The sequence below is a fragment of the Onychomys torridus genome, chromosome 13 (genome assembly GCF_903995425.1).
Source record: "Onychomys torridus chromosome 13, mOncTor1.1, whole genome shotgun sequence".
NCBI classification, from domain to species: Eukaryota; Metazoa; Chordata; class Mammalia; order Rodentia; family Cricetidae; genus Onychomys; species Onychomys torridus.
This window is the reverse complement of record NC_050455.1, coordinates 66,133,126-66,159,692: the sequence shown is the minus strand read 5'-3', so window position 1 is coordinate 66,159,692 and position 26,567 is coordinate 66,133,126. Positions and strand designations below refer to the sequence as shown.

Here is a 26,567-nt window from a genome sequence, read left to right as displayed (position 1 = left end):
ACACACACACACACACACACACACACTTAAAAATAATAAAAATAAATCCTGGGAGCCTGTGCTGTCTCTTCAGACTAGTTTCTTGAACACTTCAAAGTCACCTAAAGATACACAGGGTAGAGAGAAATGGTTCTCTGAATGGTCTAAGGACAACTGCCCATACCATATGTAATAGCCTTAAACATGCCATGTTCTATGAGGTAACAGTAATAAATCATTTATTATGCCCAGGCTTTAGGTCACTGTAGTCACTCTTAAAAGCTGAACACCAGCCAGGCATGGTGGTGCTCACCTTTATTCCCAGCACTCAGAGGCAGGAGGATCTCTGTGAGTTTGAGGCCAATCTGGTCTATAAAAAGTGAGTTCCAGGATAGCCAAAGCTATAAAAAGAGACCCTGTCTCAAAGAAAATAAAAACCCGAACATCATTCCATATCAGCTCCTTTTTGACAGCTGCATAGACTTGATGTATATAGATGTAACACAGTTTATGAAACACTTTCCTATGTGTGAATATATATATTGCTTCCAAAATTTTATAGTAAAAACAGTTTTTAATGTTTTATAATTTATATGAAAAGACTGATTCTTAGGTGTTCTACTTGTTTTTATTTCTGACAGCTTTGAGGTGTGTTTGTGTGTGTGGTGTGTGTGTGTGTGTGTGTGTGTGTGTGTGTGTGTGTACATTCACTTGAGTGTGAGTGTGAGAGGAATGTGTGAGTATTGTCACACTCTTGCAATAATGTGTTTGTTGAAGTCAGAGAACAACTTCCAGGAATTGGTTCTCTCCTTCCACAGTCAGTAGGGTTTGGAGATTGAAATGGGGTTCACAAGTTTTGTAACAAGTACCTTCAACTGCTGACCCACTGCACTGGCCCTACTTTGGTTTTTCGAAACAGGGTAGCTGGTTAGCTTTGAATCTTCCATCTCTAGAGTGCTGCATTTACAGATGTGCACCACTATACCTAGCCCTGGCCTTGGCATTGTGTGAGTGTTGTGTATGTGTCTGCTGTGTATGTGTGTGAAGGTGCCCAGAATCTAGAGACAGATGAGATGGCAGGAGTTTGCTCTGTCACTGCCTGACAGTTTTGTTGCTCTGTTTTGTTTTCAGACAGAGCCTCACAATGTAACCCTGACTGTCTCAGAACTCTCTGTGTAGACCAGGCTGGTCTTGAACTCACAGAAGTCTGTCTGCCTGTCTCTGCCTTCTGAGTGTTAGGGGGATTAAAGGTGTGTGCCACTGCACCTGGCTTGCCTTATTTGTTTGAGACAGGGTTTCTCCCAGCACCCAAAGTTAGGCTAGTGGCCAGCAAACCCCAGTGATTCTCCCGTCTCTAGCCCTAACAGTTAGGCAGATCTCTGTGAGTTCAAGACCAGCCTAGTCTACATAGCAAGTTCCAGAACAGCCAGAACTACATAGAGAGAACACATCTCAAAAAAAAATACATAGTTGGTCAACTTACCATGTTGCCTGTGAGTGTGTGTGTGTGTGTGTGTGTGTGTGTGTGTGTGTGTGTGTGTGTGTGTGTGTTCTGCTCTCGGTGTTTTGATAACCTCTTGGTACAATTCCTGATGCTTTTGCTTCTTCATGGAGTGAAACAAAGGTGTCATCCTGGAGAGAGGAGAATACACAGAAGCCCCAGAGCTGCACTGACCTTTTTCCTTGAAGACTGCCACAATCAAGCCCTGTTGCTGGAGGCCATCACGCTCATGTCAGGCACCTGCTTCAGGGTGTCATCAGCTGACACTTTGGCAGAACTATCAGAAGCAGCTGCTTCAGTTCACCCTGGCCAAATTCCCAGTGTCCTCTAACTGATCTCTCCACGGCCGCTCCCAGTTCAGCTGCCTCAGAGCTTGTTGCTAAGGTCCTAGGTCCTGATGTAGAGAATCCATGTACTCTACTCTCTGTCTATCCTGGGTTGGAAACTTTCTTCCAACCTCTGTCCATCTAGTCCCATCTGCCTCTTACACTGCAGAATTTCCCACAATCGGCCGCTCACCAGCAGGTCTTTCTCTGTTTTCTAATGCTGCCATGTCTCATTTGCTATTTTAGTACGGCTCAGGAACAGATGACTGATAAACAAGAGCATTTAATTTCCCATTCAGGGATGGAGGCAGGGAGAAAGGCCTCAGATTATAAAAGTAGCATATGTGTGTTGCAGGAAATTTAGACTGTACATAAAAATGCTAAGATGGCAATCCCTCTCAACACTTGGGTGCATATTCATATCCTCCCCACCTCCTCTCTTTTGGGACAGTGTCTCACCATGTAGTCTAGATTGGTTTCCAATTCTAGTCCCTCTTTCTGCCTCAACCTCTGGAATGCTAAGGCATGTGCCATCACACCTGGCTTCATCTGCTTTTCTTGCTTAATGTGTTCATGCATAACATAGTTATTTTCTCGACTTCTGCTTGTGCTTATTTACAATCCATTGATGCTGCCTTTCCCATTGGCCAGCTGACTTGAGAGGAGGGGCGTTTAGACACGTGTGGACGTCAAACAAGGCTCTCACCTACCAAGAGCTGTCTGAGGGCTATAGGGGCAAAGTGAAAGAAGAGCAGGGCTGTAAAAAGAATGCTGGTGCAGGAACTGGGGTGGGGCATCATTCTTGCCTTCATCTATTACTGTTTCATTAGAGGAAGCTGAAGGACACAACCACTCTGTTGACTTTGACCTTGTGTTTAGGAGAGACTGGTGGGAGACTGCAGTTTTCACATCTTCTAAGGCTTCTCTGATACTTCTCTAGCTGATTATGACAAACAGTTCTGCATACATAACGAGCTATGTTTATTCCACCAGTATCTGCCTTTGATGAAGAAATTCTTGTGTTCTAGACACATTTCTTTGCCTATGTGGCTAGTCTTGAACTGCTTTTTGAATATGTCTTCAACTCATTTAGTCTAAGAAGGACTTGAAAACTCAAAGCGCAGTATCTCTTTTAATCCTTCCAACACACACCCCAATCCCAGCCTAGCCAATCAGTCAATTGACAGAACGATTCCGCCCAAAGTCACGTGGCTTGCAAATGGTAGACTTGGGGCTCCTATTCATGTTTCACTTCAGAACCACAAACAAAAGGACTAAGAGGGCAAAAGTCAGAAAGGATCCTGTGCTCAACTAAGAAAAGCCAGGGCTGGGGAGACAACTCAGTGGATAAAGAACTTTCCACACAAGCATGAGGACGAGGGTCCAGGTCCTAGCATGGGGAGTCTCCAAGGCAAGCTAGCCAGCTAGACTATGCAAACCAACAAGCCAGGGTCAGTGAGACCCTGGCTCAGTAAATAAAGCAAAGACCAATCAATGAGGACATCTGACATCTATCTGTCCTTCACACACATACATGTGTATGCATACTCACCCACACGCAAACACTGTACATACAGGCCTACATATATCATACATATACACAGAAAAATAAATAAAGAAAAAGAGCTGTGTGGCTGGGCAGTGGTGGCACACTCCTTTAATCCCAGCACACAGGAGGCCGGATCTCTGTGAGTTTGAGGACAGCCTGGTCTACAGAGCAAGATCCAGGACAGGCACCAAAACTACACAGAGAAACCCTGTCTTGAAAACAAACAACAAACAAAACAAAATTAAAATTTAAATTTAAATTTAAAAAAAAAGCTGTGTGGCCATGTGGCTTGAGCAGACTTCAGTCTGTTTCACAATACAGATTTTTGACCCTCAGCTTTTTGTTCTACACAGTGAAGATAAAGGGCAAGATGAAGATGAGCAAGATGCCTCAACAGTAAAGGTACTTCTCCCCCAAGGATAGCAACCTCTGTTCAATTCCTGGTCTTCCGTGATAGGAGGAGAGACATGACTCCCATAAGTTGCCCTCTGGTCCTCCATATGAGGGCTGTGACACTTTTGGAAACACACACGTACATGCATACACACACACACACACACACACACACACACACACACACACACACACACACACCAAATTTACTTAAAAATATAATGAAGATAATAATGATAATTATATTGTAAGATTATTGTAAGGCTTGAACGAGATATCCCATTTATAATTGGTAGGCTACTTGTTAATATTAATCAACAATAATTCATCCATATTTGCAGAGTTAGAACAACTGAGACAGTAAACAAATAGAAAAGGTGATATTTCAGAGTCATTTTGATTTGCATTTCCCTGATGACTAAGGATGTTGAGCAGTTCCTTAAAAGTCTTTCATCCATTTGAGATTCTTCTGTTTAGAATTCTCTGCTTAGATCTATAGTCCATTTTTTAATTTGATTGTTTGTTATTTTAATGTCTAGTTTCTTGAGTTCTTTATACATTTTGGAGATTAGCCCTCTGTCAGATGTGGGGTTGGTGAAGATCTTTTTCCCATTCTGTAGGCTGCTGTTTTGTCTTATTTACCATGTCCTTTGCCTTACAGAAGCTTCTCGGTTTAAGGAGGTTCCATTTATTAATTGTTGCTCTCAGTGTCTGTGCTACTGGTGTTATATTTAGGAAGTAGTCACCTGTGCCAATGTGTTCAAGACTACTTCCTACTTTCTCCTCTATCAGATCCAGTGTAGCTTGATTTATGTTGAGGTCTTTGATCCACCTGGATTTGAGTTTTGTGCATGGTGATAGATATGGATCTATTTGCAATCTTCTACATGTTGGCATCCAATTATGCCAGCACCATTTGTTGAAGATGCTTTCTTTTTTTCATTGTACAGTTTTGGCTTCTTTGTTCATGGGTATGTGAATTAATGTCAGGCTCTTCAATTCGAATCCACTGGTCCATATATCAGTTTTTATGCCAATATCAAGTATAGCTCTATAGTAGAGCTTGAAGTCAGGGATGGTGATGCCTCCAGAAGTTGCTTTATTGTAAAGGATTGTTTTAGATATCCTAGGTTGTCTGTTTTTCCATCTGAAACTGAGTGTTGTTCTTTCAAGGTCTGTAAAGAATTGTGTTGGGATTTTGATGGGAATTGCATTGAATCTGTAGATTGCTTTTGGTGAGATTGCCATTTTTATTATGTTGGTTCTATCTATCCATGAGCATGGGAGATCTTTCCATTTTCTGATATCTTCTTCAGTTTCTTTTTCAAGGACTTAAAGTTCTTGTCATACAGATCTTTCTCTTGTTTGGTTAGAGTGTCCCCAAGGTATTTTATATTATTTGTGGCTATTGTAAAGGGTGATGTTTCTCTGATTTCTTTTCAGCCCTTTTTATCATTTATGTATATGAGGGCTACTGGGTTTTGTCTGTTTGTTTGTTTGTTTGTTTAGTTGATCTTGTATCCTGCCACATTACTGAAGGTGGTTATCAGTTCCTTGGTAGAATTTTTGGAGTCACTTATGTAGACTTTCTTTTTTTCTTTTTTTTTTTGGTTTTTCCAGACAGGGTTTCTCTGTGTAGTTTTGGTGCCTGTCCTGGATCTCACTCTGTAGACCAGGCTAGCCTCAAACTCACAGAGATCCTCCTGCCTCTGCCTCCCAAGTGCTGGGATTAAAGGCGTGTGCCACCGCCACCCAGCTATGTAGACTATCATATCATCTGCAAATAGCAAAAGTTTGACACCTGTCAGAATGGGTAAGAGCAAAAACACTGACTACAGTTTATTTTGGAGAGGATGTGGAACAAGGAAAACACTTCTCCACTGCTGGTGGGAGTGCAAACTTGTACAGCCACTTTGGAACTCAGTATGGTAGTTTCTCAGAAAATTGGGGATCAACTTACCTCAAGACCCAACAATACCACTCTTTGGCATATACCCAAGGGATGCTCAATAATACAAGGACACTTGCTCAACTATGTTCATAGCAGCATTATTCATCACAGCCAGAACCTGGAAACAACCTAGATGCCCCTCAACCAAAGGATGGATAAAGAAAATGTGGTACATATACACACTGGAGTACTACTCAGCAGTAAAAAACAATGACATCATGAAATTTGCAGGCAAACGGATGGAATGAGAAAATATCATCCTGAGTGAGGTAACCCAGACTCAGAAAGACAAACATGGTATGTACTCACTCATAAGTGGATACTAGATGTAAAGCAAAGGATAATCAGACTACAACCCACAGATCCAGAAGCTAGGAAACAAGGAGGGCCCTAAGAGGGATGTACGGATCACCTTGGGAAGGGAAAACAGAGGAGATCTGGGGGGCAGGGAATACAAGGGGAGGGGATGGAGGATAAGAACATGAGGGAACAGGATGGCCTGTCAAGCTGGGGGAGGGACAGAGTGGGAGAGCAATGAAAGAGGTATCTTGATAAGGGGAGACATTATGGGGTAAGGGTGCTAGGGAACTTCCCAGGAACCCACAAGGATGACCCCAGACTAGACTACTAGCAGTAGTGGAGAGGGTGCCTGAACAGGCCTACACTGGTAATCAGATTGGTGAGTACCCTAACTGTCATCATATAGCTTTCATCCAGTAACTGATGGAAGCAGATGCAGAGATCCACAGCCAAGCACCAGACCAAGCTCCGGAAGTCCAATCGAAGAGAGGGAAAAGGGATTCTATGAACAAGGCGGGGTCAAGAGCATGATGGGGAAATCTACACAGACAACTGAACCAAGCTCAAATGAACTCACGAACTTTAGACCGGCAGCTGTGGAACCTGCATGGGACCAGACTAGACCCTCTGCATAGGAAAGACAGTTGTGTAGCTGGGTCTGTTTGAGGGGCCCCTGGCATTGTGATCAGGATCTATCCCTGGTGCATGAGCTGGCTTTCTGGATCCCATTACACTTTGGTCACCCTTGATGCAGCAGGGAGGGGCTGGGTCCTGCCTCAACTGAATGTACCAGGGTTAGCTGTCCCCCCCATGGGAGAACTTACCCTGTTGGAGGAGGGAATGAGGGGTGGGTCGGAGGTGGAGGGAAGAGGGGGGAGGGGCAGGAGGAGGGGTGAGAGGGGGATCGGTCATTGGTATGTACAATGAATTTAAAAAATTGAAAACAAAAAACAAATTGAAAAAGAAGGTCAAAGCTGAAAGCACAGGGAAACAAGTGAACTCCACAGTTTTTATCCCAAGTCTATGGTTGTCTTTTAGTAGTTAATAAGTCACTGAAGGATCTTGATGACACTCTTGGTGGACAGTTACAGTCTTTATGACTAGAGACAGCAATAAAAATGTTGCTTCCTGTGTCTCATTTTCTCCCCCTATGAAGCATGGAAATGGCTCCATCACACTCTGTTTATGGAGCATGCTGTGGTCTTTGATGCAAAGCACTGCACATCTGTGCCCTCTATGCCCAGGCCTCACACAAATGCAGCCTTTGTATGAGGCGCCAAGCACCTGGCCTCCCTGTTCCGGAGGGGCTCTCTAGGCTAGGCTTCCAAAAGGCACCAATGCCAATTTGCATGTTTTACTCAAAACTGGAGGTTTTAAAATGAAATGCAAACCATGGAGAACCTTGTCTGGACTCTTTCCTTTTCTGGCATCCTTCTCCCATCTCCCCATCCTACTATGCGTGTTTCTAGTTTCTTCTCGATATCTCCTCCAGGCAGGACCCAGTATGATCCATTTCTCTCTGTTTCTTGTGATAGCAGATCTTAATGCACTCTGGCCTCTTGAAGGAGTTAACGGGCCCACAGCAGCTTAGAATTAGCAGGCCTGGACTGGGGCTGAGGAATCTACACGGTTAACAGCTGCCTGGGTGGTGGTGGCCTAAGAGGTTCTGGGAGCTTGTGCCTGGAGATCCCATGTGTGGTATAGTCTTGACAGCCGTGGACTTGAGATGCCACGCAAGAGGCAGACGAGGTGGGAAGGGGCACAGAAAAAAAGTCCTTAGAAATCCTGGCAGCACAGCGTACAGGTTGAGCAGCAACTAGTGGCACAACGCATATGCCTCAAAGACTGAGTGGAAGCCGGGCTGGAAGACAGAGCTGGGGTGGGAATGGAGAACGGGGTAGGGAGCACACTGAGTGCTTTGTGGCCTGTGCAGAGCCAGACTGTTTTCATTATTCTTTGGCTCGCACGTCTGCTTCATGTGGCACACATGAGCTCACTGCTGGTTCTGGAAAGGTTTTTGTCTTAAAAGCCTTTAAGTGGCTTCCTGGTAAAAGCATTAATCCACCCAGCAAAATTAGAACGCCATGCACTTCTCTTCTGTCGTACATTGCTAAATCTTGCCTTCCGGGTCTTTGTGCAGGTTGAAAGGAGGGGGGGGGGGGTGTCTTCTCTGAGAGGATCACTTACACCACAGACCTGGCTCCTCAGCTTTCTGACTTCCCTGCTCTTCCCCTCCCCATCATCCAGGACTCAAGGCCAGACTGATTCCTACAGTCTAATGCTCTCTCTGATAACTGCTTGCTCCCATTATCCCTCTGAATCCTAATTTTGTTTTGTCTTTTTATTTTTTAAGGCAGGATCTCCATTTTTTTTTTTCAAGATAGGGTTTCCCTGGCTGGCCTCAAACTCACAGAGATCGGCCTGGCTCTGCGTACCGAGTGCTGGGATTAAAGGCGTGCGCCACCACCACCACGTGGCGTCTTTTAATTTCTTGAAGTGTCATGTATCTAAAATGAAAAGTACTGCTGTACTTTTTTGAAAAATCACAATCATACAACTTAACATGCTCACATCTCTTCATCTCTGACATACCTGTAACAGGGGTGTGGGTTACATTCCCCTTGTTCCAGAAAGTTCTTTCCTGGCCACCCACCACCACCCAGCTCTATCAGTCTCTCTCCAGTTCTTACACCATCACTGTTCTTATATATGTTTCATTTATAATAGAATCATTAGCTTTTTTTCTCTTTTTATTGTTGTGTTCCATTGTATGACTATAATACAAAATATTTATCCAGGGACTGGAGAGATGGCTTAGAGGTTAAGAGCACCGACTGCCCTTCCAGAGGTCCTGAGTTCAATTCCCAGCACCCACATGGTGGCTCACAACCATCTGTAATGAGATCTGACGCCCTCTTCTGTATACATAGTAAATAAATAAATCCTTTAAAAAAATATTTATCCATTAATGAGTTGTTATATGTTTGAGTTGTTTTCAGTTTGGGACTTTGTAAATAAAATCCCCACAAATATGCTTATACAAGTCTTGTATGTTTTTCTGCTTGGGTGTCTTCATTCCCCTTGGGTAAATGCTTAGGAGTTGAACTCTGAGTTATCAGCTATGAGTGTGGTCTTGCTGAGACACTGATGAACCTTTCCCAAAATGACTGCACCATTTCACACTCTCTCACATAACACGTGGGAGTCCTGGCGGTCTCACACCCTTGCTTGTGTCAATACTGACTTTTTCTTTTTAATTTTTCATTTGTGTTTGGTTGGTTTTTGAGGGGAGAGTTGATATAGGGTCTCGAGGTGAAGCCAAGACTGGCTTCAAAATGGAATTCACCATCCTCTCATGCCTCAGCCTTCCAAGTGCTGGAGCTATAGGCACACACCTCTGCTTAGTTTTTGCAATTCCAGCCATTCATTGTGACTTAAATTTGAATTCTCCAAATGACTCTGATGTTGAGGAACTTTTCAAGGACTTTTTGATGAAGAAATCTTTTTGTTTGTTTGTTTGTTTGTCTTTTTTGTATATATGTGTTTGTGGTGTATGTGCTTGTATGGGTGCATGTTTGCATGTGTGTAAGTGCATGTGTGTACACCTACGAGCTCGCATGTGTGGAGACTCAAGGTTGACCTCGGGAGTCTTCCTCAATCACTTTCTGGCTTATTCACTGAGGCAGGACCTCTACATTGATCTCAGAGCTCACTGATCTACTACTCTCCCCTCTCTCTGCCTTCTAAGTGCTGAAAGCATAGGTGAACCAGCTGACATGTACGTGTTCCTGAGCACCTGAACTCTAGTCTCTGCTCACACATTCTAGCCCTGAGCTATCCTCCCAGCCTGAAAGAAATATCTTTTACAAAGTGTATTTCTATGATGTTCAAGTATTCTTCCCAGTTTTCACTGGATTGCTCGGAGTTTTGTTAATTTTAGAGATGTTTTATACATTCTATTTATGAGTCCCTTGACAAACAGATGTTTTTGAACACTTTTCTTCCTGCCTGTGACTTCCATGCTGTTTCTTGATAAGCTGTTTTAATAAGAAAAGGGTTTATGTTTGTTTGTCTTGGGACAGGTTCTTGCTACAGAGCAGGCTGGTCTCGGACTTGTCAGCCTTCAGAGTCAGCCTTCTGAATGCTGGGGTTACAGATATCCCAATGCCTAGCTTTCCTAACTACATTTCAAATGACTATGGAGAAAGGGAAGAAAATTAATATAAATGACACATTGGTGACTGTCCAGGCTGCCAGCTGTCTCTGTCTACCCTGCAAGACTCCCGAAAGTTTCTTACATCCTTCTCCTGGCTCTCAGGTAATATTATATCCTTCTGAGGTCTTTGATGTGGTTAAAGACTAAATAGTTATAATTTCCTCAGTTATAATAAAAGATAAGTTAGATATAAAACTTTAGACTCACAAATATAAGATAGATAGGATATCTTCTTTAATATTGTAACTACAATTCTTGCTTGATAATTGTTTTGTTATATATAATTTTACTTTGTAAAAGTTAAAACCTTCCTTTTTAAAAAAAGAAAAAAGAAAAGGGGAAGTGCTGTGGATATTGCTCTGTATAAATAAAATGCTGATTGGCCAGTGGCCAGGCAGGAAGTATAGGCGGGACGAGAGAGAAGAGAATTCTGGGAGGTGAAAGGCTGGGGCGGAGAGACACCACCAGCCGCCACCATGACAAGAAAGAGATAAGGTACTGTTAAGCCACGAGCCACTCGGCAAAGTATAGATTAATAGAAATGGGCTGAATATAAGAGTAAGAGCTAGACAATGGTAGGCCTGAGCTAATGGCCAAGCAGTTTAAATAATATAGTTTGTGTGTTTATTTCATAAATGAGTTGTCAGACTAACAGGGCTTGGTGGCACCTGGAGAGGAGCTCTCCAACTACATCAATCTTATTGCCCAGTAGGTAATGCCATGTTGGCAGACTGAAACCAGTCATGAAAGGGGTTTTTACACTACAGATAAGCGTCAGATTGGGATGGGGAGGGCTGGGACATCCACATGAGTGTGCCTATGCTGTGCCTACACATACACATGCAGAAGGCAGAGGAAGCGGCTGGCTCGCCCTCAGACAGGCTCTCTCTCTGAACTAAAGGCTTGCTCTTTCCAATGAGGTTAGCTAGACAGGAAGCTCCCAGGATCTGTCTGTCTCCGCCCCACAGTGCCAGGTTTGCAAGTATGTCAATGTCGAGAACTCAACTCAGGCTCTCAGGCTTGCGTACCCAGCAGTCTAACCCACCGGGCCATATGCTCATCCAAATCAGATATGTTCTACACGAGTGGGCTTGTCATTAAACACTCAGCAGATGTCACTGGGAGGGAATGGAGGCTACAGCAAGCAAAGGAAGCTAGAGTAATCTCTGAGGTGGTGGGACAGACTTGGAGACAACTTCCACATATTTCCTGGTTCTGTCTGCTTAAAGAGCCTAGAGACAGTGAAAATCAAACGGCAATAACCATGTTTGAGCTTAAGTCTTGGTTTCTAAACACTATTCTTTACTCAAAGGAACCAGGGCTTGAAGAAATGGCAGCTCCCTGGACTAGGACAAGGGTTAAGCCTGTAAGAGAGGGGGCCAAAAGGTCTGAAAGTGTCCAGAGAATGGTGGGGATATAGAAAGAGGAAAGGATCCAGTTTAAAGGAACCCCTCAAATGTGAGACAACTTGAACATCAAAATGAGTAGTAGAGGTAACATAATTTACTGAATAAATCCATGAATCCCATACAGAGAGAGATGGAGATACTCTTCCCTAAAGCCTCTGGAAGGAACCAGTCTTGCCGACACCTTGATTCTAGCCCAAGGAACTCCATTTTGGGCTTTCTACCCTCCAGACAATGGAAGCGTGCTATCTCAATTCACTTGGTGATAATTTGCTACAGTAGCAACAGGTTGCTAACAAAGGAACTTTAGCCAAAGGACCAAAGTCACTACACCAACAATTCATATGGCAGGCCTCCTGCTGCTGAGAACTCACCATTACCTCTGCAATATTCCTGCCAGAAATGCACTGTCTGGAAACTGAGAGCCATTCTGCAAAGTAACTGTCCTGTATTCTTTAAAAGTCTCAGTCATAAATGGCACAGACTTGGGAACTGCTCCAGATTAGAGGCAACTATAGCAATTTAACTAAAGGCAATGCTAAGTGCTGGGGGGGGGGTGTAATTTTCTTCCTTTGTTATAAAGGACATTATTTCTTTGGACAGTTAGGGAAATTTTAAATTGGCATATATATATATATATATATATATATATATATATATATATATATATATATATATATATGTATGTATGTATGTATTAGCTAATAATACTATTTTATACTATTTCCTTTTATTCATTGTTTAGGTAGGATCTCACAATATAGCCCAGGCTGGCCTCAAACTCCCAATCTTCCAGTCTCAGCCTCTCGAGTGCTGAAATTATAAGTATGCAACACCACACCTGCCCTTCCAGACTTTTTATCAATCATAGTATTGTGATTATGTGAGAAAACACCTTTCTATTTAGAAAGCACTATGGAAATGTCTATAGACAAAAGCAAACTGTGCCTGATCTTTTCTTTTTAGTGGTTTGGGGGATGGGGAAAATGTACAGGCAGCCATCAGGGTGTGCACATCCAGTCCCAGTTACTTGGGAGGCTGAGATGGGAGGATGGCTTAGAGCTGGGAGTTCGAAGCCAGCCTAGCAGCACAGGACCACTTCTCCAAAAGGAGGGTAGAGGGAATTAAAACTGTAGCTCAGTGACAGGGCACGCACATAGAAGGGGAGGACTTGGTCTAGGGGTGTAGCACAATTGATAGACTACTTGCCTAGCAATGCACAAAGCCCCAAGTTCACTCCCCAGCTGAGTTCAATTCCCAGCACACTAAGAAACTAGACATGGAGGTATATTCCTGAAATCCCAGCAGAGGTGAATGCAGGAGGCTCATAAATTGAAGGCCATCCTAAGCTACATAGCAAGTTTGAGGCCAACAGCAGTGACATGAGACCCTGTCTCAAAAGAAAAAAAAAAAAAAAGAGGAAGAGTGGAGAGAGGGGAAAAATATGAGGAATACCGGTAGAGTATCTGGGAATTCTCTCTACTGTTTTTTCAACTTTTTGGAAATCTAAAATTATTTTTTTAAGATTAACATGAACTATAACCAAATACTTCCTATGCAAAATAAAAAGACAAGTGATAAACTGAGGAGAACAACCTTATCTAGTGAGGAAACGATGTGTGACAAGAACCTAAAATCATTTACCATAGAGGACCAGCCAATTTTCTTCAAACGACTAAAAGACAGAAACAGGCCGCACCCTGAAGAAGAAAGCTGAATGAACAATGAGCAAACAGGGAGGCTTGCTTGTTTGTGACAGGGCTTCCCATAGTACCCAGGCTGGCCCCCCACTCCGGCCCCCACACCTCAACCTCTCATGTGCTGGGATTACAGACGTGTGTCACCATACTCACCACCAATAAGCGTGTTTAAAATAAGACAATCATTAATAAGCCAAAGGTTGCTCACAAACAAGATATAATTTTTCACACATCAGATTAAGAACAGTGGAGCATCTCTAACATCAGGGAGAAAGTATACAAAAATAGTCACTGTCATTAGCTACTGGCACAATCTTTGAGGGAAAAAAAATAACAATACCCATCAGAATTTTAACTCCTTATGGCCTTTGACTAGTACGAATTCATACTATACAAGAGTAACAGCCTAATGTGAGAAGATACACACAGGTGTTCACTGCAACATTCTAACAACAAGCACCCGCTCATCCTAACCCTCAGCAATGAAGAATTTTAAATTTAATCACAAATGGGATACTGAACAAGTCTGAGATAATGTGCTTTGTCATAAAAGTGTTCTATTCACAGATAGCATTATAGGGAAAAAGAAAGGGGTGCATATGCAAGCCCACCTAGGTTGGCATACATTGTGTGTCATTGAAAGACAGTCTGGAAACACACACCAGCCGCAGCCCAGCTTTCAGACTGATCCAAGACCAAACTGGACAGGATCATAGAAAGTACTCCACATTTTACTAAGCACCAATCAGCTTACGTATGGTGAGCGCCTGGCTCCCTGTTCATGGAATAGTCACAGAATTTAGATTCAGATTATATATTCAGAAAGTCAGTTAATGGTCAGTGTTACCTATCTAATCTCCAAATTTCAGAAAAGCTTTATTAATCCACTGGGAGAGAGAATCTAAGAACTGAATGAGAATATCTTGATTCCTAATAAACCTGCTGGTGTTGGTACTGACACTCTTCAGTTGACAGGAACAGGCTGGGCTAGCCATGGTGACTTATAACTATAATCTCAGCGTTTGGAGGCTGAAACAGGAGGATTGCCAAAAGTCTAAGACCAGTCTGAGCTACTTAAAGAGTGAAACCCTATCTCAAATGATTAGCTTTAATTATATAATTTATTTTATATTCATTGGTGGTTTGCCTGTATATATGTCCATGTAGGGGTGTCAGAAGCCCTGGAACTGGAGTTACAGACGGGTGTGAGCTGCCATGTGGGTGCTGGGAATTGAGCATGGGTCCTCTGTGCTCTCAACCACTGAGCCATCTCTCCAGTGCCCTGATTAATTTTTAAATACATTAGTAAATACAATCTGAAGATCTGGCGACTACCCAACAAGACCATGACATCACAGGAAAATCTGTGATGTGCCAATAGTCTCTTCCTGGTCCATAGCATTCCCTGGAGAATCTGCCAAATTTGACCCTGCTCTTGTCCCATAGTCTGAGGAGGCAGCCAAGCACAGAGAAGCAGCTCCTCTCAAAACTAGAATGAAGTCCCCATATGTAGGGAGAGCGAGAGAGAGAGAGCGCAAACCTCAGCTGTCCAGACACCAAACCAAGAGAAGAAGTCAGCTCAAACAGTAAATGTGTTGGTGCTACACCCAAAAGCAAATACAGAGTGGGAGCCAGTGGGGGAGGGGGCGGGCCATGGAGGAGCAGATCGGAACCAAGGGTGACAATATGTATGAACGATTATTTGTATGAGGACAACATCACAACGAAAATACTACTGTGCATGCTTACTAGAAACTAGGTAAATTAAAAACAAAAAAACTTGGGCCCAGGAATCTAGAGTAGTTCAAAGCCAGGACAATGTCCAGAGTTGCTGAACCAACTGATAAATAGGCCTTCTCACCCTAAATCCAAGGCGAGAGCCCAGTCCACAGAAACTCCAACCAGTTCTGCAGCCCTCCACGTCACATCCCCTCCACAGCACTACATTACAGTTTTCAAGACCTTCAACACATCATGCTACTAATAAAGACAATAAATGTTTTAGTCTTTTCTCTTCCCATCACCCCCCCCACACACACACACACACTTTGAGACAAGATCTCACAACATAGCCCTGAGTAGCCTGAACTCTATAGAACCAGGGTGGATAGACTTGAACTCATAGAGATCCACCTGCCTCTACCTCCTAAGTGCTGGAATTAAGCCTTTTTAAAAAAGATTTAATTATAGCCGGGTGGTGATGGCACATGCCTTTAATCCCAGCACTTGGGAGGCAGAGCCAGGAGGATCTTTGTGAGTTCGAGGCCAGCCTGGTCTACAGAGCTAGTCCAGGACAGGCACCAAGGCTAGGAAAAACCAAAAAACAAAAACAAAAACAAAAAAACAAAAACAAAAGATTTAATTATATTTACAAGTGTCTGTATGAGGTACCCTCAAAAGCCAAAACCGGATAATTTTTTGGGGTTTGTTTGTTTGTTTGTTTTTGTTTTTGTTTTGGATCCCTTGATGCTAGAGTACACAGGCCATTGAAAGCTGCCTGGGATGAGTACTGAGATCCCAACCTCAGCCTCAAATAGAACAAATAGTAAATGTAGTAAATGCTTTTTTTTTTTTTTTTTTTGGTTTTTCGGAGACAGGGTTTCTCTGTGTAGCTTTGCGCCTTTCCTGGAATTCGCTTTGGAGACCAGGCTGGCCTCGAACTCACAGAGATCCACCTGGCTCTGCCTCCTGAGTGCTGGAATTAAAGGCGTGCGCCACCACCACCACCACCACCACCACCACCAGGCTAGTAAATGCTTTTAATGGGTAAGCCATTTCTCCAGCCCCTTTTCTGATTTTTTGAAACTAAGTCTCAAGAAGCTCAGGCTGACCTCAAACTCGAGATGTAGGGAAAGATGACCTTGAACTTCTGATCCTCCTTGGCCTCTTAATCTTGAGGACAAGCAACCACACCATGGGAGAAACAACATCTGCCACACACCGCATAGCTGCTAACTAGAAAACCTTTGCCAACTCTCTACTCAGAAACTGCAAGTTAACAGAAAATATTTCATGCTCATGAAAACAAGCTCTGTCCTAAGGTAAAACCAGGCCCAAATGTACTGATTTTCCTTCCCATTCTGTCTTAAGGAACTCCACCCCTGGAATCAGCAGGGGAATTCCCTGATGGTCTGGACTTGAGGTTCCCAGAAGTTAATCAGTGCTACTTATCAACCAATCACAAAGTACAACTAATCAAAATATCTCATTTCCTAAACATTCTAGAACCAAAGGGCCTGTGTGGTTTCCTATAGTCCTGTGGTCTTAGTGTTCTACGTAACTAAAACTTCATAGAGAGAACCTGCATACTGCATTTCTATCTGGCCAGTGAACTGAGGCCTAGGTTACGACTTGACCAAAGACAGACTGGCTTGATAGCACATGCCTGTTAAACCCCAGGGGTCAGGAGGCCAAGGCAGGGGAATTGCTACCTCAAAACAAAAATCTTAATTTTCTTTTAATTTCACTTTCTTTTTTTGAGCTGAGGATCGAACCCAGGGCCTTGTGCTTGCTAGGCAAGCACTCTACCACTGAGCTAAATCCCCAACCCTACTTTTTTTTTTTTTTGAGGTATGCATTTGTTAACCTAGGCTAGCCTCAAATTCTGCATAGTTTCTTCATACACGTTTTCTGTTTGGTTTGGTTTGGTTTTTCTGGCTGTTTTTTGTTTTGTTTTGTTTATTTTCTTTTTGAAACAGGGTCTCCTGTAGCCCCAAATTGTCCTGTAAGTCAAAATTAGTCTTTGTGCAAACCCAAAACACATATGAGCCTTGTTTCTACTTATTCCTACTAACCCCTCATAAAGTTTGCAATATCTGGGCTGGAGAGACAATTCCATGGTGCAGAGTGTATACTGTCCTTGCAGAGGACCAGGGTTCAGGTCCCAGCATCCACATTTGGTGGTTCACACCCCCTGTAACCCAAATGCAGGGGTGATCTGGTGACTATGGTCTCCAAGGGCACCTGCATTCACATGCACATTCCCACACGCAGACACATAATTCAAAATCCTAAAAACAAGCCTCTTTTAAATTTACAATTTCTGTTGTCCTGGGGTATTTTTGGTTAAGATGTAGTTTAGTTTTAGCATTTGGTGGTCCTTCCACTGCTGACTGTGGAGCCCAGGGCTTCCTCTGTACACGCTAAGCAAGGCCATCTACCCCGGGCTACCTTCCCAGCCCCAGTCTGTTCTTAGTCTCACAGATACCATATTGCTGAGTCCATCTAACACTCAATGTGCTTGGGGCTTTCCATACTTCAGGCCCACAACTACAGGGATAGGATGTTTTTATATATTCAAACTTCAGACTTGGGACTGTATTAAATGTCGGGGTTTTAAAAGGAAGTTACAGGAAGTATTCTTTCATTACTTTGTCAAAGTTCACTGCCCTGTCTCCTCTAGCTCACTGATTTCTTATCTGGATGGACCCAATAAGCAGCTCACATGACCTCTGAGCACAGACAACCCAAGCATCTAAACATTAACCACACAAAAATGACATTCACCTGACCTACACCATCTGACTCGTTGACCCTAAATCAAAAGCTATTCCCACATAAATCTGCACACTTGTTTATAACAGCTGCATTCATAATAACCAAAATGTTCAACAGGTCAAGAGATAGACAGAACATGGTGCATCCATACAATGAGGCACTGTTCATTGTAGAGACCAAGAGAAATGTGTTATCAAGCCACAGATACGAGGAGGGCTGCCCCACATGTCCCCCCACACACACTTCCAGCCTGTGACAGGAAGTCTATCGACATGGGAGAATTTTACACACACCCTGCTGGATAAAAGAAGCCAGTGTCTGAATAGGTTGCACACTGCATGATTCCAGTTATGTGATGTTCTAGGAAAGGCACAAAACTCTAAAGACAGGGAAATGAATGAATGGCAGAACAGGGGTTTACAGGTAGTGAAACCATCATGGGTGCTTGAGTGGTGTAGATGTGATTATTCCGTCATCTAAACCCACAAAACACAGAAAGGGAAATCATGGTAGGCTATAGACCTCAGACAACAATGTGTATCCAAATTACTGTGCCCCTTGAAACACATGCACCCCACTAAAGTAAGATGCTAACGATGGTGAGGAGAACACATGGGAAATCTCTTTTTAAATAAAACTCCTAAACTAGTAGATCTATAGGTTTTTGGGTTTTGTTTTGTTTTGTTTTGTTTAAGATAGAGTTCATTATGTCATCTGTCTGGCCTAAAGCTTTCTCTGTAGACCAGGCTGGCTGCAAACTCACAGAAAGCCATGGCTTCCATTGGAATTACAGGCATGAGCAACCACACTCACAGCCCACCACACTCCTATTAACATTAAAATCTGCTGAAAATGTGGGGTGTGCATGGTGGTACACACCTGAAGTCTCAGCACTGGGGCACGGAAGCTACACAGAAAGTTTGGTGCCAGCCTGGGCTACAGGAGACTAAAGTAATTATTAATCAAATTGTTAGAAATGACTTCATGGCATGCTGTAACTTTCTAGGTAGTGACTGGAAACAAGGCTTGAATAACTTGATCATTTTGGTGAATTAGATTTTCTGAAATGGGTGGTCAACACTTTGGCCTACCTATGAAAGTACCAGTCACTTCCAGCCCTACCATCCTCCCTCCCCACCCCCAGCCCCTCACAGAGCTGCTCTCCTTCATCCCTCACCTCTCAGCCACCTGTCACATATCAGTAAGTCTCCTACCAGTTACTCAGTGTGGCACGCAAAAAGGTACACCCACCCTGAAAAAGAAGCGTCAGTCTCCAGGATCACTTAATAATTAAACAGGTGAAGTGGAATTTGCGATTATGATTAAATTGGGGATTTTGAGATGGGAGATTATTCTAAATTATCCCGGTGGACCCAGATGTAATTACAGGGATCCTTAAGAATAGGGTAATGTGATTGCTGGGGGTTTGGGGTTGTTCTTCTGTTTGCTTTCAGTTTGTTTAGTCAGGGTCTCACACCGTAACTAGGCCTCAACCTTCCATATGCTAGGATTACAGGCATGCTCCATCATGCCTGAACCTGACTGCCTTTGAAAATGAAAGTCATGGGCTGGGGAGATGACCCACTGTGTAAAGTGCTTGTTTCAAAAGCCTGAGGGTCTGAGTTCTCCACAGCATGCCCAGGGAAGCTGGGATTGCCTGTAACCCTAAGACTGGGAGCTGAAAAAAGATGGTTCTGGGGCTCGCTGGCTAGTCAGTCCAGCCAGTGAGTGAACTCCATCATGTTCAATGAGAAACAGAGACACCATCTCAAATAAACACACACACACACACACACACACACAGTGATTATATATATATAAAATGGTGGGGTGTGACTGAGGAAGACACCTGACACTCAACCTGTGGCCTCCACACCAGTACACACCAATACATGTACCTACACACACTCATACACCATACACACATGCACACACATTAATTGTTTAATTTTTAAAATGAAATTGAAAGTGGTCCATGAGCCCATTCCTGAAAGTAGACTCTAGAGTACAGAACAGGTGTTCTCAACCTTCCTAATGCTGTGACCTTTTAATACTCTTCCTCATGTTGTGGTGACCCCCAGCCATAAGATTATTCTTGTTGCTACTTCATAACTGCAACTGCTGCTGTAATGAATCACGACGTAACTATCTAATATGCGACCCCTATGAGGGTCGCGACCCACATGTTGAGAACCACTGGTCTAGAGCCAGGCAAAGGTTCTAACTAAGCCCTGGCTCCTCCCCTCCAGTCTTCTCCCAGAAATACAGCCTTGAAACATGTCCACTTTAGACCAGGAAGATGTATGGACTGTAAGAGGGGCTGTAAATACATGTCAGGAGTACAGCCTAGCATTTATGAGTTCCTACGTTTGAGCCTCTTGACCCCAAACACAGAAGGAAAGAAGAGGGAGAGAGGGAAGAAGGGAGGAGAGGAAGAGGGTGGGAGGGAGGCTATAAGGAACATGTGTGTGTCCTAAGCCAGTCTCTGTTAAGTTAAAGCAGTGATAGGAAATTCATATACGCTATATATTTTCCCTCACTGCAATCACCAAAATCCTTAGTTATACAGTGTATTTATTTAGCTTCTAGGCATCTCACACACTAGGACACAAGCTCCCAGAATCTGGTATCCAATGCAGCACAAAAGAGGTCCTCTCAACAGATACTCACTAAAGGTAGAACTCTGATCCCATCTTGATTGGAATCATTCAAATGCTACAACACAAACACAGGGACTCGGAGGAGTTGTTCTGTGAGTTCAAGATGGACCAGCAATAGCCACACAGAGCCAAAGCCTGGGCCGCTCAGCACTCCAGGACCTCATTCCATCAGTGACACCCTATGTTTTGTTTCCTCTTCCCCTCCCCTGAACACCCTGTGTTTTATTTCCTCACCCCTACCCCTGCAGACTCTATGCTTTACATAATAGACTCCACATTTCAAAATTTCTAGACAAAATAATTTGCTATATCCCCATTTTTTTTTCCACCTAGAACATTCATTCTAGGTGTTCATTCCAGCCCTAGAGGTGCCGGACTCCTCTGTGTTCTTTTGAGACAGGGTTTCCTGTAGCTTAGTTTGGCCTCCACCAAGGAACTCACTCCTTCCACCACATGGGTTCTGGAGACTAAAGTCAGGTCATCGGGCTTGGCAGCAAGCGCCTTATTTGCTGAGCCATTTACCTCTGTTTTGGTTTTTCTGAGGCAGGGTTTGGACTTACTGTGTGTGTAGCCCAGGTCAGCTCTGAATTCACAGAGGCCCTCCCTCCTTCCTCAGCCTCTGGAATGCAGGGATTGCCGGCATAAACTGCCACCCTACTTTTGTTTTAATTTGAATTTTTATGAGCGAGGCTAAACGTTTTTTCCCTGTTCTTACAATTCACTTCCATTCTCTTTTGTGAATTAGGGGGATCGATTTAATATCAGGATAAGGGAATGGGTGGGGAGAGCAAAGGAGCTTCTACTCCAAGGAAACACCCAAAACCCTCAGGCCATATCTGTCTGTTCCCTAAGGACCTGTCTGAGCTCTAGTGAGCTTCACTTGCTCGCCCAGCTTCTAGAACGGCTCACCAAGCTTCTAGAACCGCTCACCAAGCTTCTGGAGCAGCCCCAGGCACATGCACCACCTCCACTTTCTCTGTCGGGTGGAGGCAAGTGCCAGTAAGACACTGCTGTTGCTGTTGCTTTAATTTTGCTGTTTGTTCATCATGACTGCTTCCTACAGTGTTAAAGGATTATTTATAATGACTACTGAAGGGCTTTTTGCACCTCTTTAAACCTTATACCAATCCCAGTTCCTCTCACCCTAATCCTGGCCCTGCCCCTTTCCCCTATCCACAAGACTCCTCTTTCCATGGGCTTCCTAGAACAGTCATCACTGAATCACATCAAGCCGCACATGATGGACTCGGCAGCAACCTGGCTACAACATCTGCCATGCCATTGATCTCCAGGACTCATTCAGTTGATCTGGCTGACTGGGTGGCCTTCCCCCTTCCTCCCTCTCCACTCTGGGTGCCTCTTCTGAAGATGCAGAACCAGCGGAAGAGGATGACCTTCTCCATAGAGGAGACCCAGTCTTCAGTCAAGGGCACTCAAGTGGTTGCTTTCCTCCACTCTCCAGATGCACATGACTTCACCACCCACTTCTTGGGGTGCACTTAGAAGTGTTTGTTTGTTTTAGTTTACAGAATATTATATTTTTCTGCAATGAACATGTTGGTGTGTGTGTGTGTGTGTGTGTGTGTGACAGAGAGAGAGAGAGAGAGAGAGAGAGAGAGAGAGAGAGAGAGAGAGAGAGAGAGAGAGAGAAGGAGAGAGAGAGAGAGAGAGAAACCCATAAGGTCAGAAAACATAAAATGCTGGGTTGCTCAGAGCTTTATAACATGCTATTTCTTACCACAATAATAAATATATTTCTCCAAAAATCTCACATTGAGCTAGGTGTAGTGGAGGGGTGTACACATGTAACCAGCACTTGGGAGGCTGAGGCAGGAGGACTTAAGTTCCAGAATAAGGCCAATGAGATGGCGGCTTAGTAGGTGCCTGCAGCCAAGCCTAAGGACCTGAGTTTGATCCCCAGACCCACATGATGGAAAGAGATTAGGAACTAAAATTTCACTTGTTCTAACCATTCCTTAAATTTTAAAATTCACTTTCATTTGTCACCTCAGTTTTGTTTTCCCATTACTTTAACTCGAGGACATTACACTGCATGGGCCCATACCTCATTATCTTCACAGTACAACAGACAGCTCAAGCCCAAAGTGGCTTCCAGAATGGTTTCAGGCAATCCCTCACATACTGAGCAAAACAGCTTACAGATCTCAAGTGACCCCTGGCCAGGTGGGCTGCCACTGCCCTCAGCAAGCAGCCTTGCTTTCCCTGGGTATGTTCTCTCTGAAGAAGTCTCTCCAGAATGGCAGCAGGCTTTGCACACCCAGACTCTCTAAGGCCCAAGTCCTTTCAGGCTTTCAGCTTCCCTGTCTGAAACTTCACCCATAGGACGCATTTCCTGGCCTCAGACAGCAGACAGGCTTCCCGAGGATAGGATGGGGCCCTTTGGAGTGCTTTCTGCAGAGAAGGACAATCAGCAGTGTCTTGAAAGCAGGGGAGTGCAGCCACTCAGGTACCCTTGACCAAAGACACATCCTCCTCTAGTCCAGGAAGGTCATCTTCTTTGACTGACTGAGCATGCAGCTTCAGAAGGGATGCACTTGGAATCATGAGAGAGGAAGGGAACACCCACCTAGCCAGCCAATCAGGCAAATCAACCCTGGAGATCAATAGGGGAACAGCTCCTTCGTCCAGATCAGCCTCACAACCTACACAAGTGTTGTGAAACTGTGGCACATCCATGCCTCTTGGCTTAGCACGGACAGGTCCAGTGAGCTGGTTCCATGGGTGAGAATGCTTCTCCCACAAGCCTGAGGAAGTCCTGGTAGGTGGAAAGAGCCCATGCCACAGAGTTGTTCTGTGACTTACACACACACACACACACACACACACACACGCCTCTACTCGTATATACACAGAGACACACAAAATGAAAAATAAGGGAAAAAAATCAACCATGGCACAGAGGTCCCTTCATCCACAGATGGTAAGGGCATCTGTGTCATCTAGAGAAGCCTGTCAGCCTAAGTTGGACTGTTCCTTCAAGGCAACAACTCTTATGAGCAGGAATCAGATGGAATTCTACCTGAAAAGAGAGCCTTGACAGGTCAGGACAGACAGACAGACAAGGAAGCCTAAGCTGGGGCCAGACAGCACATAGAACTGACCCACAAAGCTCAGACCTGGTCACCTCAAATTATTGCCAAAGGCCTGCTGAAACCTGACTTCACTCCTCAGAGCCGAGCTCCTTCTAAATCGCTAACTCAGGTCCCACAGGGCCAGATCCGCTGTGTTTGCTAAACAGGTATATCCCTCACAGCAGCTTCCCAGAGGTCATCGATGCTTCCAGCAGTGAAGGGGCTTAAACCAGTATTGCTGGGCATTGAGGCCACTTAAGAACCTGTCACTTCTTAAAGCTGTTCTTTAGCTAACTAAGTGGTCCCCTCTATCCCTGAGGGTATGTTCCAAGACCTGCAGTTGATGCTAGAAACCACAGACAGCACTGAGCTGTCTACATACTATTTTCCCTATACATACATGCATACCTGTGATAAAGTTCAATTTATAACTTAGGCATGGAAGCTGGGCATGGTGGTGCATACCATAATCCCAGCACTGGCGAGGCAGAAACAGGCAGATCTCTGAGTTTGAGGCCAGCCTGGTCTACAGAATGAGTTCCAGGACAGCCAGAACTACACACAGAAACCCTGTCTAGACCAACCGAGCTAGAGGAAACACATGAACTGTGGACCAATAGATGAGGAGCCCCCATGGCACTGGACTAGGCCCTCTGGATAGTCGAGACAGTTATTTAGCTTGAACTGTTTAGGGGGCTCCCAGGCAGTGGTATTGGGACCTGTCCCTGGTGTATGAGCTGGCTTTTTGGAGCCTAGTACCTATGGTGGGACACTTTGTGCAGCTTTGGTGCAGGGGGGAAGGGCCTGGACCTGCCTCAACTGAATGTTCCAGGCTCTGCTGACTCCCCATGGGAGACCTTGCCTTGGAGGAGGTGGGAATTGAGGGTGGACTGGGGGGAAAGACTGGGGGTTAGGAAGAGGGAAGAGAGGGGAATCTGTGTTTGGTATGTAAAATGAATAGGAAATCTCTTAATCATTTAAAAAAAAAATAAGGAAAAAAAAGAAAAGAAAAACCCTGTCTCAAAAAGCAAATAAATAGATAAATAACTAGATAAATAAAGGCATGGAAAGAGAGTAACAATTAAGAATACCATAAATGGGTTGGGGATTTAGCTCAGTGGTAGAGCACTCGCCTAGCAAGCGCAAGGCCCTGGGTTCAATCCTCAGCTCAAAATAAAGAATACCATAGAAAATCAGGGCTAGGGTCAAAGCTCAGTGGCACAGCGCTTGCCTAGCATATACAAAGCTCTGGGTCCTATCCCCAGTACTGGGGTGTGGTGGAAAAGTAGCTGGGCATGTTGGTGCTTGCCTATAATCCCATCACTTATAAAGCTGATACAGAAAGATCTTGAGTTCAAGACCAGCCTGGGGTACATAGTGAGTCTGAGAACAGTTCAAGATACACAGCTAGAGCCTATCTCAAAAAAAGAAACAAAGAGTATTAGTAATACATATCGTAATAAAAGCTATATGAGAGCCTGGTGGTGGTGGCCCACATCTTTAATTCCAGCACTCTGGAGGCAGAGGCAGGTGGAGCTCTGTGAGTTCCAGGACAGCCAGAGTTGTTACACAGAGAAACGGTCTCAACACCAAAACATCAACAACAACAAAAGCTATGCTAAGAGCCGTCGCGGTGGATCAGAGTGCATTCTGTTCTTGTGGAGGACCTGAGATTGGTCCCCAGCAGCTCACAACTAACTGCCTATAAAACCAGCTCCAGCTTTTCGCTGCCTGACGCCCCCAAAGTCGCACGCCTGAGGCCTGTCCGCAGCAGCCGACGTGGGCTACATCGCCTCTTATTTGCTTGCCACCCTTGGGGGCAACTCCTCTCCTAGCGCCAAAGACATTAAGAAGATACTAGACAGCGTGGGCATCGAGGCGGATGATGACCTGCTCAACAAGGCCATCAGTGAGCTGAATGGAAAAAACATTGAGGATGTCATCGCCCAGGGTGCTGGCAAACTTGCCAGTGTGCCTGCTGGTGAGGCTGTGGCTGTTTCTGCTGCCCCTGGCTCTGCAGCTCCTGCTGCTGGTTCTGCAGAGGAGAAGGAGTCTGAGGAGTCAGATGATGACATGGGATTTGGCTTGTTTGATTAAATTCCTGCTCCCCTGCAAATAAAGCCTTTTTATGTAAAAAAAAAAAAAAAAAACAGCTGGCGGGGAGGGGCATATGCCTCTGGCCTCTGAGGGTACCTGCACTCATGGGTATATACCACACATAGACATACACAATTAAATATATTTTTTTATATGAAAGTGGTCTCTCTAAAAAAAAAATTTATTTTGCTTTTACTTTCAATTAAAGGAAACAGGACTTCTCTTTTATGTTGACATTACCAACATTACAATCTCGTGCTCCAAAGCTATTTATTTTAACTTAAATAGAGTAGTGCCTCCAGAGGATATACTCGACCAAGAGACAGTTCATATGCAAGGCTGAACAGAGTGAGAAATCCTGAGATTTCAGCTTTGCTCAGAATGGTGCACCATTTAAAATGTGAACTGTCTGCTTCTGGAATTTTCCATTTAATATATTTCGGCCACAACTCATCATAAGTAACTGAAAACTGAAAAAAGAGAAACCTCCAGGCGGTGGTGGCGCATGACTTTAGTCCCAGCACTCGGGAGACAGAGGCAGGCGGATCTCTGTGAGTTTGAGGCCAGCCTGGTCTCCAGAGTGAGTTCCAGGACAGCCAAGACTGCTACACAGAGAAACCCTGTCTTCAAAATCCAAGAGAGAGAGAGAGAGAGAGAGAGAGAGAGAGAGAGAGAGAGAGAGAGAGAGAAAGAGAGAGAGCATGACTAACGAAGGACTTCTGTGATGTTCAAATACAAGAGAGCAGGCACCAGCAAGAGAGAGGAAACTGTTGCTGTGGTGTTTTGACTTGGTATTCATTGCACAGCAAAACCAAGCTGGGCTTGTTCGTGAGATGCTAACCTAGGCACTACAGGCATAACCACATAGGAATATGGGTCCGTGCGTAGCCCCGCAATGGC

At 44.3% G+C, this 26,567-nt stretch overlaps 2 protein-coding genes across 2 annotated transcripts in view; one reads left to right on the top strand and one right to left on the bottom strand.

Annotated features, from left to right (window-relative positions):
• Positions 1 to 26,567, bottom strand: part of Pstpip2 (proline-serine-threonine phosphatase interacting protein 2) — a 92,465-nt gene that overhangs the window by 57,146 nt on the left and 8,752 nt on the right. The gene's annotated exons all lie outside the window — the stretch shown is intronic.
• LOC118594931 (60S acidic ribosomal protein P2-like) lies at positions 14,975 to 25,706 on the top strand. The gene is made up of 2 exons (XM_036205188.1): positions 14,975 to 14,999; positions 25,342 to 25,706. Exons 1-2 carry the CDS (start codon positions 14,975 to 14,977, stop codon positions 25,665 to 25,667), a joined length of 351 nt encoding a protein of 116 aa, XP_036061081.1. The 3' UTR covers positions 25,668 to 25,706.

Bases quoted from the DNA above. Each gene is read 5' to 3' on its own strand.
- LOC118594931 (XM_036205188.1), top strand. From the start codon at position 14,975: ATGGAGGAGCAGATCGGAACCAAGG. The intron at 15,000-25,341 runs GTGACAATATGT...GCCTGTCCGCAG, and splicing joins GGAGCAGATCGGAACCAAGG to CAGCCGACGTGGGCTACATC.